General features: G+C 34.9%; 1 protein-coding gene across 1 annotated transcript; it reads right to left on the bottom strand.

Annotated features, from left to right (window-relative positions):
• Positions 1-218: 218 nt before the first annotated feature.
• LOC139896744 (DNA gyrase subunit A, chloroplastic/mitochondrial-like) lies at positions 219-9412 on the bottom strand. Its single transcript, XM_071879386.1, has 27 exons — positions 8928-9412; positions 8568-8637; positions 8374-8439; positions 8135-8236; positions 7896-7940; positions 7701-7799; positions 7530-7616; positions 7077-7147; positions 6766-6874; positions 6585-6647; positions 6354-6419; positions 6146-6234; positions 5851-5899; positions 5134-5220; positions 4270-4363; positions 4098-4168; positions 3913-4002; positions 3685-3810; positions 3447-3604; positions 3089-3170; positions 2527-2691; positions 1834-1935; positions 1614-1750; positions 1419-1536; positions 1251-1305; positions 762-861; positions 219-612 (listed from the first exon to the last, which is right to left on the bottom strand). The coding sequence occupies exons 1-27, from the start codon at positions 9350-9352 to the stop codon at positions 507-509; spliced, it is 2832 nt and encodes a 943-aa protein (XP_071735487.1). The 5' UTR covers positions 9353-9412; the 3' UTR covers positions 219-506.
• Between the last annotated feature and the right edge of the window lie 4675 nt (positions 9413-14087).

The following is a 14087-nucleotide window of genomic DNA, read 5'->3' on the forward strand; positions in this document are numbered from 1 at the left end:
GAATCGTTGCTATTAAGTATTAACAAATCGGGTAGCAAAATTTTCACCAAACCGACTACTTCAGTCTTCGTATACCAAAATCCATGGTTAACATTTGTTACATTTTTCAAATAGTGTTGTTACATTGGCAATTGTAAATGTAATCTGCCAAAACAGAATACAAGTCTCGCCAAAGTGATGATTTTTGAATTAAAACTACGTAAATGTAAACGACTAGCTTGAGGCATAAAAAGCAGGCACTTTACAAATGATATTAAACAGAGCCCTTTTGAAGTTCCCAAAATACAAAAGGATTAGCGTTAAAAACTAGTATGCTAGTTCTACATATAGAAGATACCAACACTCCACACCAAATGCTTGAGTAGGTTTGCCCATGCCATGCCATATACCGTGCATAATTAATAGTTACAATCAAAAGTAAATCAAGCTTGTGGTAAATGATTAGTAACCAAAAAGAGATGATATCTACACAGGATCACAAGTCATGTTTAACTCAAGTTGAATTCCTAGACGGCAGCAGCTTCAACTTCCTCAAGCTCAGGTTCTGATGCTGAAATTAAAGAAGCCGACTGAATCTTCCCGGCATGTTCAAGCCGCATCAATATCACTCCCCTGAAAGAAAGTTCACAATCACACTTATTAACTTGGGAATTCACAGATCACACAACCAAACAAGGTTTTATACATTATTGTTTTACAAGCATAAATAAAACGCGTAGGTGATTATGTGCAACATTTTTTAGAACAATGGATAAAGTTACCTTCCAAGACGTGATTGTATTGGAATATCCCTGACTTTAATTCGGTTCACTGTACCACTCTGACTCACAAGAACAACTTGTTCATCACTTTCACCATCATCTGTAACATTTCAGAAATATAATTAACGGTGCTGGTAGGTCACGTAGAGGTGGTAATTCCGACTCACTCATCAATTTGTAGATTTAGCTTATTTTTTTGTTATTGACAGGTCAAACGGGTAAACAAAACATAGCTCAAATACACAAATGAAACAAGTCAAACGAGTATAAGCCACTTAGTGTACTTTTGCAAGCTACATAATCCAAATGATAAGAATATTGAAGTTGTTAGTAATCATAGTTGAACTAATTATTTTAAAGAAAAACTTGTTAGAAATTTGTTCCTGGGTTACCCGACCCATACCAAACAACTGCTCATTTGCCCCATACACAATTTAAGCTTGACTCAACCCACCCATTTTGCCCCCCTCTGTTCAGAAACCACGTTACCTGCTGAAGTGAAACCAACTACAAAAACAGCAGCCAGGCGGTCTTCAGATGAGAACTTAAACAATAAAAAATCGCTCGTCAAAAAAAGAACAGTGACAAGATAATAAGACTGAAAATAAATATTAAATTAAACTTGTTTCATGCAAATGAAAAGTAAAGGCAGTATACCTTGTATCCTCTTAAACCAACCCTATTTAAACGCGACTGACGGAAACGACTGAGAGGAACTCGCTTTCCATAACCATTTTCAGACACAAATAACAGCCATGGGCCATGTGATCGTTTCCTGCAAATTAAATACCAAATTAGGAATACATTTAACCAAAAATATTAACATTTGTAAAGGAAGGTTTTTGAAATTACTGGCTGTAGTCGGCTTCAGGAACACTGACTGTTCCATCCTGTTTGGCAGCAGGTATAATATCCACAGATGCCATTCTGTCACCTTCTTTCAGTTTCATTGCTATTGAGCCTCGGGTGTTTCTTCCAAGTGCTCGGATCTAAAAAAAGAGATTACAGCACAGTTAATTATTAGGACATTATATTTTATGAACACCTAAAAAAGCAAAAATGAAGTACTTACAATCTCACAAGAACTAAGAATAACCATTCCATTTTGTGAAGCCATTGCAACATCGTCTTTATTCGTACAATGGCGGACCCATTTGAGTGAATCACCAGGGACCTAGAGCAGGTAGGCTAAGTGAGACTCGAGAGATATTTAATAACATTCAAGTAATAATAATAAACTAGTGAAATGACCCGTGAAACCACGGGTTTGTTTAAACGAAACAGTTTATTGATAGGTTTTAGGTATTAAGTAAACGTAAATGCTAAAGTCATTTAGTTTAATGACCCGTGGAACCACAGAGTCCGACTAAAAAACTCGCCAGCTGAACATTTCATCAAACACCTAAAATGCATATTAAACAATCCTCCATCCAATCATAAGAGATAATATTGGTTGTTATTTTATTTAAAAGTGTAAATTAAAATATAAATATAGAATTGGTTTATCTTCTGCCTAGCTTTTATACTTTCTCGACTCAATTGAAAATAATTAATTAAAATAACTCAAAATTATTTAATTTTAATAATTAAAATAATTATTTAATAAGATTTAATTTTAATTCAAAATTATTTAGATTAATGACATCACCCACCATGCCTAGATTTTTTTCTTTTGTTTTTTGATTTTTTTTAACAAAGAAATTAGCCTAATAATGACATCATCATTATAGGATTTTAATAGAAACTATAGATAAAAAAGACAAACCAGCTGAAGTGCTATAATCCCAGACGACCTAATAGATGAAAAATACATCAAAGATACTTTTTTGATGTAGCCATTTGCAGTTAGCATCAGAAGGTACTGATCTTCAACAAACTCACTAACAGGAATAATAGAAGTAATTTTTTCACCATCCGCTAAGGACAAAATCTGAATCACAAGAATGGACAAGAATAATAGTCAGCAGAAGGGTATATTGACAGATTATTTAGAGAGAAATGGTGTAATGTAGAGTTAGCAAAATGGGTGGGTCGAGCAGGTTAGTGACGGGTCAAAATGGTTATATATGAGCTGCTCAAAACAACGCGGGTTGGTTGGACCCACCAGCTTTATTGTCTAGTAAAGAAGTTATGATTAGAGAATATTACAAAAACAAATATATTAGTGAAGTGATATAAATATAAGATCGCTTTCCGTGATAAAAATGACCAAAACTATTGAAAACATTTAGATGCATATCAGGCAACTTTTGCTTGTTTTGACCGTTTTTATATAAATGGGCCGAAAGGCCTACGGTTATTCACGAGATAAGAGTAGAGTAACATACCTGAATGAGGGGTGTACCTGCAGCTGCACGGGAACATTCTGGAATCTTGTAGGCACGAGCAGAATACACAGTACCCTTATCACTACATAAAAATTAAATTTCATATCATACCTTGTTTTGTCACATAAAGGTTACAAAAAAAAAAAAAAAAAAAAAAAAAAAAAAAAAGGAATACATGGATCTTCATATTTAAATCTTTCACCAAAAAAGTTAAAACAATATACAGCTTTTTTCCCTGATGCTAAAGCCAACTTAATTCATCGTTAAGGACCTTTAGTGTTAAGTATGTAACTTAAAAATGACACTAAACAGATGGTTAAATCAAAATAAGTCATATGTTAGAAGAAATGTCAAGCACCTGAAATAAAGGAGACGATCATGGGCACGACAGACAAGGAAGTCAGACATTGTGTCATTAACTCTAAGCTTTCCAACTGATTTACCAATTGTTCCACGATGTTGTAGATTGAAAGTGTCAGGCTTCATCCTTTTAACATAACCTTTTTCACTAAATGCCTGACATTGCAAAAAAAGTCTTTCAACATTAGAAAATGAATGTAACGAAGTTATCCAAGGTGTCTAGAGTTTATAAGTACCAATAACATTTCTTCATTGGGGATAACATCTATTTCATCAAGTGTGCCATTATCAGCATCCTCCACAGTTGACCGGCGAGAAGTGGAAAACTTATTCTTTATCTCACTAGCTTCTTGTTCAATTACCTAAGTGCAAATCAGACATAACATTCAGTAGATATAACAAAATTAATGATAATATTAAGAAGTAACCATTAACCTCAAAACTCTAAATAAAGAGGTCTATACCTGCAATATTTGGCGTCTGCTTGACAGCAGTTCTTCTAAATGACAGATCTGGTCCATCAAGGATTTTCCTTCGCTAATGAATTTACTTTTCTGCAAGATGACACATATCGTATATTAATGCACATACAAAGAGAATCAAAGTAATATTTAAAGATTTTGGTGACAAAGTATAGAAGATGTTGCACCTCAAGCATTGTAAGTCTCCGTAAGTTCATATCTAATATTGCCTCTGCTTGCTTTTCAGATAAATGAAATTCTGCAATATACATCATGTGAATAAGGTTTTTAATTATGAGCACTTAGAACAGGAGGAATCTGAGCAAGTTAACGTAAATCTATAAAAATAGTAAGACTTACTTTTCCTCAAATCAGCTGATGCTACTGAATTGCTTGTAGCTTTTCTGATTACATCAATGACATCATCAATATTATCGAGCCCAATTATGATGCCCTTGATTTACCCAAAAAAGAAGAAGAAATGATATCACCGTTAGTCACAATCTTAACTTAGTGTGGTCCAATGGGAGCTTTTTCCCATTACAATCAAAAGCTTTATTGGTAATGGCCTTTGGTATAGATTAATCAACTTTCCTCATTAGAATGCTTATTAACTGATTTCAGGTTTAAATAAGCTTTTCCATTGGTACAAAAACTTCTTTAGATACGTCACGAGAAAGATTTACCATCGGAGATGCCCATCGTTACAAAACATAATATAATGGGTGCTTCGTTTATTTAGTAAATTGAGTATTTAATTTTTCAAAAACTCTGCAATCAAAAGGTTGAGTGTTCATGAAACATTTTAGCCTTACCCTTGATTGTAAAAATCACCGATCATTGAATACTCCTTTAAAGGACGGACCGATCCGGATTTCCAAAATCAGTTTAATTAATCAGTCAATGTTGGTCAATGGGTCAAAAACGGTTTTGTTGGTCAAGGTCGGATTTCATCTGTCAAAATTGGTCAACATTTTAATTTTGATATGAGTTTAAACTAAAATTTTAAAGCTTTTGAACAAATGAACAATCATGTTTATGTTTCTAAAGTCTAAAGAATTATGTTATACTTTATATTTTACGGTTTTCTTCTCTAATTACACAGAATTTTGAAATTTCTTATTTAGATGTGTAAAAAGTCCTTGCCAATTACTCCCTCCAAAGTCCCGTCATAGTACCCCCCCCCCCCCCCCACCACAAGTGTAGCGAGTTTTGCACCCTTACCTCAACAATGTGATTTCTGTCTCGTGCATGTGCAAGCTTAAACTTTGCCCGTCTTTCAACCACCGAACATCTAAAATCCAAGAAAGCCTGTATGATAAAAGATCAGTCATGGAAGTTTATGCTTTTTCCCAGACTGTTTCTTTCTTTATCCAATAAAAAACAATTTCTGTTATAATTAAAAGGTTTTCATGAATTCAATGATGGTTGACCTATGCCGTGAAGCATAGGTTAGCAAAACCCTAATATATTAATTAATAATTAATTAAATAATACATATACATATAAAATAAAATAAAAACTATATAATGATAAAAATATTTGGAGGTCTTCATGATATGGCACAAGCTACATCAAGTAAAGGTCAAAGCAGCAATAAGAGTTCCAGTGATAAATAAAATAATGTACCAGCTCTGAAATAGAAAGTGATTGTAATACTTCAAAACTAAAAAACTGGTTCCAAATCACGTATCATCAAAATATCTTTAGTGATTGTTTATGGCATCATTGAACATGTGTCAATATAAGCCACTCCCATAACAATAGTCATAGCAGTGAGCTGATTTACTCAAATAACATAGCAAACTGTGTGAATGAATGACAGATATATCATATAAGAATATGAACTAGTTGTGGTCATTCATATATAACATATAGGTTTGTTAAACACAGTAAGTGACCATGTATATGGCTATATGCACCGGTCGGCACATGAGTTACCTGGAGCAGTTCCTTTAAGCCCATTTGTTTAGGTTGCCCATCAAGAATACTGCCACAATAATTAAACGAAAGAGGTCAGGAAGCAATCGAACCCATAAGCCAATTAACGTACACATTCAATGTCAGAGAAAAATCTACATTAGCACACTTAAGTTTACTAAACATACCATAATAAATGGTAATGATTCATGTACTGAATTTTGTTAAAAGTTTTGGAGGAATTAACATTCAATGTCCAAAAGATTTTATAAACATCTACAGAACAAAAGGCGCCAGCCATCTAAAAACCACTTACCCAACCATGTTACAGCTAAAACTTGACTGTAGAGCAGTGAAGCGATATAAATTATTCAGTATAATAGATGGATCAGCGCCCCTCTTAAGCTGAAGATTATACAAGAAATAATGTATGTCAGTAAAATTTCATCAAATCCTCTAAAATCTGTAATGAGAATGATCTCCCCTATCGACAAAAACTCGTGGATATAATTTCAGAATACTACCTCGATGACTATTCGCATTCCAGATCGATCGCTCTCATCCCGGATATCGCTTATCCCTTCTAATGTCTAAACAAAAGAAAGACAGTTCAGGTTCTAATAAATAATATAAAATAAACTTAATATGCAGTCCTAGTACAAATTAAGCTAGTTACAATAAAAAGAAAGTAGAGCTGTAATGTCACTAGCATATATTTCTTTGTAAAAATGAAATAACTGATCTCATGTGTGTACCTTGTTCTGAATTAGCTCAGCGATTTTCATAACAAGAGAGGATTTGTTGGTCTGATATGGAATCTGTTACATGTATACAATACAAATACATAACAAGTTAATAAACCATAGTGTCTGCACATATGTGTAAGTGTGTAACACGTTCCATTATGTAAAATTTAAAAAAGTAATAGAGATTGACCTCTTTTACAATAATTGCAGCACTCTTTGATCTAGAATTAGATGCTTCGATCTCTGTCTTTCCTCGGACTATGACACGTCCTTTTCCAGTTCGATAAGCCTCCAAGATGCTGAATCAAAATGAACATTGTAAGTTTGTAACCTATTAGTTAATGCAACTTCAGTTCTATAAAATTAGCTTACGCGAAACACAAGTGTTAATAACTTCTGATCATACACGCTTATTAGAAAGATAAAAAAAAATCCAGTTTTTTTAACTAATAACAAGCCATGATACATGCAATTTCTGGATCACAAAAGATAGACATATACCCAAGATTTCCCATTAAGATTCCTCCTGTCGGAAAGTCAGGTCCAGGCATGTACTCCATTAGTTCTTGCAGCTGTTACAAAATCACGCCAATCGTTATTCAATTTCCAATATAAAAAAAAGTTCTCCAAATAGAAACTTCAATGGAGCACACAGTAGATAGTTGTTAGTTTCACTTATACAACTTCCAATAAAATGTTGCAGACGGTTAAAAAAATGAACAAATACTCAACACCATAAAAATAAGAAAAATAAAAAGAATAAAATTAATTAATCAGAAAACATCCCAAGATAGCCTAGTGGTTGGCTAGGGAAAGTGTCAAAAATGGTCACTAAATAACTCAGTTAGACCACGTACATAAGAGTAAAAATACTAGGGTAACCCGAACAGAAAATCCTTATTCGTTGTTTTGTAGGTTTTTTTTAAATTAATAATCGGAAGATGGAACAATTACCGTGGCATCTGGATTATGAATCAACACACATAGAGCATCAACCAACTCCCCTAGATTATGTGGAGGAATATTGGTTGCCATTCCGACCTAGAAAATAAACAGCAACTAATGAATCGGCGCTTATTCGAACAAATAATGTTGGATCAAAACGTAACAACCAAGTAAAATTACCGCAATCCCCGAAGAACCATTTAATAACAAGTTTGGAATCCGAGCAGGAAGCAACGAAGGTTCTTTTAGTGAGCTGTCAAAGTTCGGAACAAAATCAACCTGAAAATAAGATTCCATTAGAGCACAACTCCAGCACAACTCCACAAGAATTATTCATCTAGTTCTTTAAGATCAGAACACAGCAAAAGTACTCACTGTATCCATATCCAAATCTGATAATAGCATTGTTTCAGCAAGTGCCTGAAAAAGTGAAACTAAATGTTACATTCTTATAAATTTAAAATTTTGCAGAAGAATAACATAACAACTTGCACTGTAAACTGAATAGCACTTTCAATTAAACAGTTTTGAAGTTCTGATTCTGAACAGAGATATATGGCAACTAATGATCACTACATAAAAACTGAAATTTAAACTGTGATGAGTAAACATACTTCCAATCTACATTCTGTATATCGCATAGCTGCAGGATTATCTCCATCCAGTGAACCGAAATTCCCATGACCGCTAATAAGTGGAAAACGCAATGAAAAATCCTGAAAAGGAATATACAGTGAGAAACTTTAAAGGTGAATTTGATTAAGATTATACAATGCAAGAGCCCATGGTTCCCAGGAGAGCTAAATCTTCCATTGCACCCACATAACTACAATCAAAATACATCTTTTGGTACCTGTGCCATTCGCACCAGCGAATCGTAGACAGCATTATCACCGTGCGGGTGAAACTTACCAAGCACCTGGACACACAGAGAGGCAAAAAAAAATAAAATGAACTATGATTTTGCATAATATAATATATAATATACATATACAATATACGATAAAAATATAACAAATTGTAATTCTTGGTAGGTCAGACGATAACCTCTCCAACAACTCTCGCGCATTTTTTATGAGGTTTACGCGATGAAAGCCCCAATTCATGCAATGCATATCTGCAAACACAGTAAACAGGACACCATTCAGTTAAAACATTCAACAATACTTTGTAAACGAGCCAGGACCTTCATAAATCTGTTCATTAGTAACCAACTATTCAACAAACTATATAGTTGATTGTTTAAAATAATACTACATATTGCAAAATTTATCAATGAAAACATTATAAGTGCATATAACATTACCAAAACAAGTAAAGTAATTACGTAACTCCTGCATAAATCAGTTGTAATAGTAAAACTAGTGACTACACATTATGTAACCAAATATCAAAACAAACACTCACAATATACGCCGGTGAACCGGCTTTAATCCGTCACGAACATCCGGTAAAGCTCGTCCAAGTAAAACCGACATAGCATAAGACATATAAGCTTCAGTAGCTTCTTTATGAAGCTCAGTAGCAACGATCCGTCCGTCCCTATCACCGCCATCACCAATCGCCGTTACTATCCCTCCATTTCCGTTATCACCACCGCCGCCGTCAATACCGTCAGTTACGGCACTATCACGCCGTTTCGAGTTCACCGCCGACGAAAAACGTCCCGACTTCAGATTCACCGACAGAAAACGAAGACCATCTGTGCGAGTTTGCCTCGATAATAGAGAGGTTGAAATTGGGAGAGATAATTGATTATAACACCGGAAAAAACGAATTCCGGTAGTGAATGCCATTGATTGATTGTTTGATATTGTGTATGATGGTCTCATTCCATTACAGTAGAAATTGGGCGGTGTTATCGCTATCCTTGTCTGGATAGTGGTTTTGTGTTGAAATTTTGGGGAAAAATGAAGCTTAAACCCTAATTCAGGGTTTCAGGCGCGCCAAGTTCTTGATTATCTTTGGGTAAATTGCAATTTTATCCCTAGTAAACCATATTTGTTTCATTTAGGTCCCGCTTGTACATTTGGAATTAACAATTTGTGAGATAAATAAATACAATAATCTATAATCTATATACATCTGTCTATCTATCTATCTATCTGTACATTATATAAAGCGTGTGACAATAACTTTAAGTTTTACTTTCTGATTAAATTCTGTCATGTGTCACTTCCTGATTAAATTCTGTCATGTGTCACTTCAATAATTTTTATCAATATATTCTTTCTATAAATAATTAATCATATATTTACTTAAGTCAAGTTACGTAAAATTACGTAATTTGACGTAAACTTACGTAAACTTACATCAAGTTACGTCAAGTTACGTAAACTTACGTAAAGTTATGTAAACTTACGTAAAGTTACGTCAAGTTATATAGCACCCCGTCAAATTTCATCTGACGGCGTGTTAATCATAGGTCCCACAGTAACGGTTACGCTCTCTATATGAGACGATTCAAAAGTATTCGCATTTAATTTTATTAAAACAGTTGACTTTAAAACACTAGTAAACAAACGTAAAGAAATACCATTGTGATCATAACCACAAGCCAACAGTATTCAGTAAATATAAGAAGTATAAATGTGAAAATGTATATAGCAATGTCTTATTAAAAATATGTTGACTCCACAACAAGACCATGCACCAAGCAAACCAGCGGAAGCAATACCTCTAAGGACCTGAGAACAAACATGCAAAAACAGGTCAACAATAATGTTGGTAAATCTACATGTTTGAGTAATCATGAAACAGTATCTGAAAAACAGTATTCAGAAAAGTATTGTTGGTTATAGACAACGAGATTTTCTGCGTACAACCCAAGTGTTGTAAAAAGTATATACAATCTAATGAGCAAATACAAAACGTAACACCACGAATAGTATAACACTACACGATTTCCTTTACCCTATACTGCGTACACTTGTCCGTGATCATATATATAGGCATATATATGTATATTTTAGCTGCAAAAGGCAATCTAAATACAAGTACAAACAGCACCACGAACATGATTTAGCATTTCTGCACTGCGCCTGAAACATTGCGGAAGCCCGCAAAAAGAAGTGTGCGAAGATGTCCCGCACAAACATTGCGGTATGTCGGTGTTGCGCAGTCATTAGATCCGCGGATATTCCAAACCTATAAATAGGGAGCTTGACCTCTCATTTTAGGTTGTTGATTATGTGCAATTGCTAAGGTTTTTATGGTTCGCTTGTGAATACGCCCAAGCCTTAATCATAATCAAGCCAAGGTAATGCAATCAAGACCGGGACATGGTGATTGATCACTGTAACCTAAGTGAAAGACGATCATAAGGTCCCAAAAACATTATCAACACCACAATCCACCCCTCATTGCATTCCTAAATTGGATCGTAACATCTAATTTAGGATTGATCAATTGGCGCCATCCGTGGGACATGAATTAAAAAATGAATTTGATAAAATCTATTATGTGTAATTAAATGATTTAATTACGAATTCAATTGTGTTCATGTTCTTGTTCGATGATTTGCAGGATTGCACGTTCAAAGTGTCTGATTATCTGATTTAAGAAGAAGATGAAAGAGTTAAATGATGACGTAGTTTCTAGAAAAACTGCGAAATTGTTAAAACTTCAATGCCAACGGAATCACAGATTTAAAAGTGACTTAAAGGCTATTAATTTTACAAAATCAAAGTGAAAGTGCTCAAAGAAGTTAAAATCGCGCGAAAATGATCCAGCATATGTAAGCAAGCGACAAATGCATGAAGCAAAGGTAGTGAGTATGGTCCATAAGCGAAAAAGAGCTCACGGGAGAAAGGCTGCAGAAATTCTTGAAAAATGGCAATTCGTGCCAATAACGTTTCCGACAATGCAGAATTATGGCGCGGTTGATTCGCCAATAATCGTATCTTGCAAAATTTCAAATACGGGAATCACAATTATGAAGGTGCATGTGGACACAGTAAGCAGTGTAGATATTATATATGAGCAATGCTTTCGCAGACTACCAGAAAGCATCAAAGCAGAGTTGATACCTACTGCAGTTTCATTATCAGGTTTTGCAGGAGAATCCGCATGGCCGGTTGGACAATTATCGCTCAAAATTGAGCTCGTTGATGAAGCAGATGCACATTTAATGCGACAAGCGTGTTTAGATTTGTATTTTATGCGCTCTGCTTCGTGCTATAATATGTTGATCGGTCGCGTTGCGTTAGCAAAGTTGGGAATAATTCCCTCAACTTTATACGGAATGATCAAATTTGCAACATGCAAAGGTGTTGCAACTATGAGTTCTGTGATGTTACCGCCAATTTGTGCAAATGTTAATCTACAAGGAGCGGTGAATGCAAATGCAAGTGAAAAAGATAGTTTAGTTATCATAAACCGCGCTTATCCAGAGCAAACAATCAAAATCGGCGATAATCTATACGTGGACATTAAAAGGTAATTAGTGCAACTGCTTACTGCAAATATGGATGTTTTTGCCTGGTGTGAGCAAGATATGACTGGTGTTCCACGAGAAATAGCGGAGCATAGACTTAATGCAAACCCTGCGCTAAAACCAATAGTCCAAAAGCGCAGAGGTATGGCTCCAGATCGCATGAAGTGGTTGTGCGCAGAAGTCAATAAACTTGTTAATGCAGGAATTCTGCGTGAGGTTAAGTATCAAACATGGGTTGCGATCCCAGTGTTGGTTAAAAAGCCCGATGGATCGTGGCGAACGTGTACTGATTTCAAGGATATCAAAAAGCTTGTCCTAAGGACAATTATTCGCTGCCAAAAATAGATTGGAAGGTTGAATCGATAAATGCATATCCTTTTAAGTGCTTTTTGGATGCTTATAAAGGATATCATCAAATCCCAATGGCGGAGGAAGACGAAGATAAAACTGCATTTCATACGGGAAAAGGCAAATTTTGTTATATTAAGATGCAGTTTGGACTAAAGAATGTTGGCGCTACATATCAACGCTTGATAGATAGCGCATTCGAAAGCCAAATTGGGCGAAATCTTGAAGCGTACGTAGATGATCTGGTAATCAAAAGCAAAAAGCAAGATCAAATGCTGAAAGATATTGCGGAAACATTTCAAAATCTGCGCAGAATAAATATGAAGTTAAATCCGTCCAAATGTAGTTTTGGCGAAAAGGAGGGCAAATTTTTGGGATATTATGTTATTGAACAAGGCATTAAGGCTAATCCAAAAAAGATAGTCGCAATTGAAAACATGACTGCGCCAAAAACAATAAAAGAAGTGCAAAGCTTGACAGGCAAATTGACGGCTTTGACCAGATTTTTGTCAAAGACTGCGAAAAGGCAACTGCCATTCTTTAAAATGCTTAAAGGATGTTTAAATCAAAAGAACTTTGTATGGACTGCGGAAGCGGATAGCGCGTTTCAGGAAATGAAACAATTGTTGGCAACATTACCTACGCTAATTGCGCCAATTGTGACGTCCCCAGTTAGGGCCTGGAAGAATAACGTCACTAAATATATCAAATCACAGTTGTATAAACGAGAACGACTCTATATGAGACGTTTTATTGAGTTTTGCAGCGGGAGATAAATAGATTACATTGTATTTAATGAACAATGCATTAAATGTATTTAATTGATATGATATGAAATGCATGACTCCAAGCATAGCAAGCAATTATCATCAAAGCAACAGATATACAGCGGAAGTAATACTTAAGTACCTGAGAATAAACATGCTTAAAAAGTCAACACGAGGTTGAGTGAGTTCATAGGTTTGTCATAAATAATGATTTCAGTAATAGTGTTAGACCACAAGATTTGTTTTCATAAGTAGATCACTCAGATCCAGTCAAGTTGATCTCCCGCAGGATCAAAAAGTTATGCCAGTGCGTGATATTTCGACTAAACGTTCAAGTTTACCCCAAGACAAGTTGTAGTTTATACTTGTCGGTTTAATTTCATTATTAAGTAATACAAAGACTTAGTCAAATGTATCGGGGACGTTACTCCCGATAGGCCTATCCCCAATAATTAAGAATGCGTTCATCGAGCAATTAAAAATATCACTGTAGAGACTTAGTCGGACATAGCCGGGTATAGCATAGGTTTAGCAGTTGGTACTTGTGTCTAGCATGTAAAACAGTTATAAAAGTTGCGCATCTATTCTCAGCCCAAAAATATAAAAAGGGAGTTATGAAAAAAAAGAACTGTGAAAACTCACCTTAAATAACAGTTGAAGTATTCCTTGAAAGGAATGAAATGAATGGAAATAAGTGACTGGGATCTCAACCTAGAGATAGAATGTATGATCAGATATTGTCTAATAGACATAAGTATGGTAACTATAACAATGATAATGGTTTTCTGAAAGAAATTCCATTTTCGGAAAGGTTACTATCTATGGAAAGTTTCCACTTTTAGTAAGTTTTCATGTTTAGTAAGTTAGTGTTGAATACTAGTGAGTTGTTCTTAATAAGTCCACCACTTATTAAGTGTGTAAGTGACTAAGTGTTGTTCACTTAGTGAGTGTATGATTACTATAGTCGGGTTTGATATTGTGCACCATACCCAAACATCTATGCCACCGCCGAGTCAC

Source organism: Rutidosis leptorrhynchoides, chromosome 3 (genome assembly GCF_046630445.1).
Source record: "Rutidosis leptorrhynchoides isolate AG116_Rl617_1_P2 chromosome 3, CSIRO_AGI_Rlap_v1, whole genome shotgun sequence".
Taxonomy (NCBI): Eukaryota; Viridiplantae; Streptophyta; class Magnoliopsida; order Asterales; family Asteraceae; genus Rutidosis; species Rutidosis leptorrhynchoides.

Excerpts from the sequence above, each read along its gene's own strand:
- LOC139896744 (XM_071879386.1), bottom strand. The coding sequence starts at position 9,352 with ATGAGACCATCATACACAATATCAAACAATCAATCAATGGCATTCACT. Across the intron at positions 7,148-7,529 it reads TTCATAATCCAGATGCCACG|CTGCAAGAACTAATGGAGTA; the intron begins GTAATTGTTCCA and ends ATTTTGTAACAG. Across the intron at positions 4,003-4,097 it reads GGAGACTTACAATGCTTGAG|AAAAGTAAATTCATTAGCGA; the intron begins GTGCAACATCTT and ends GTCATCTTGCAG.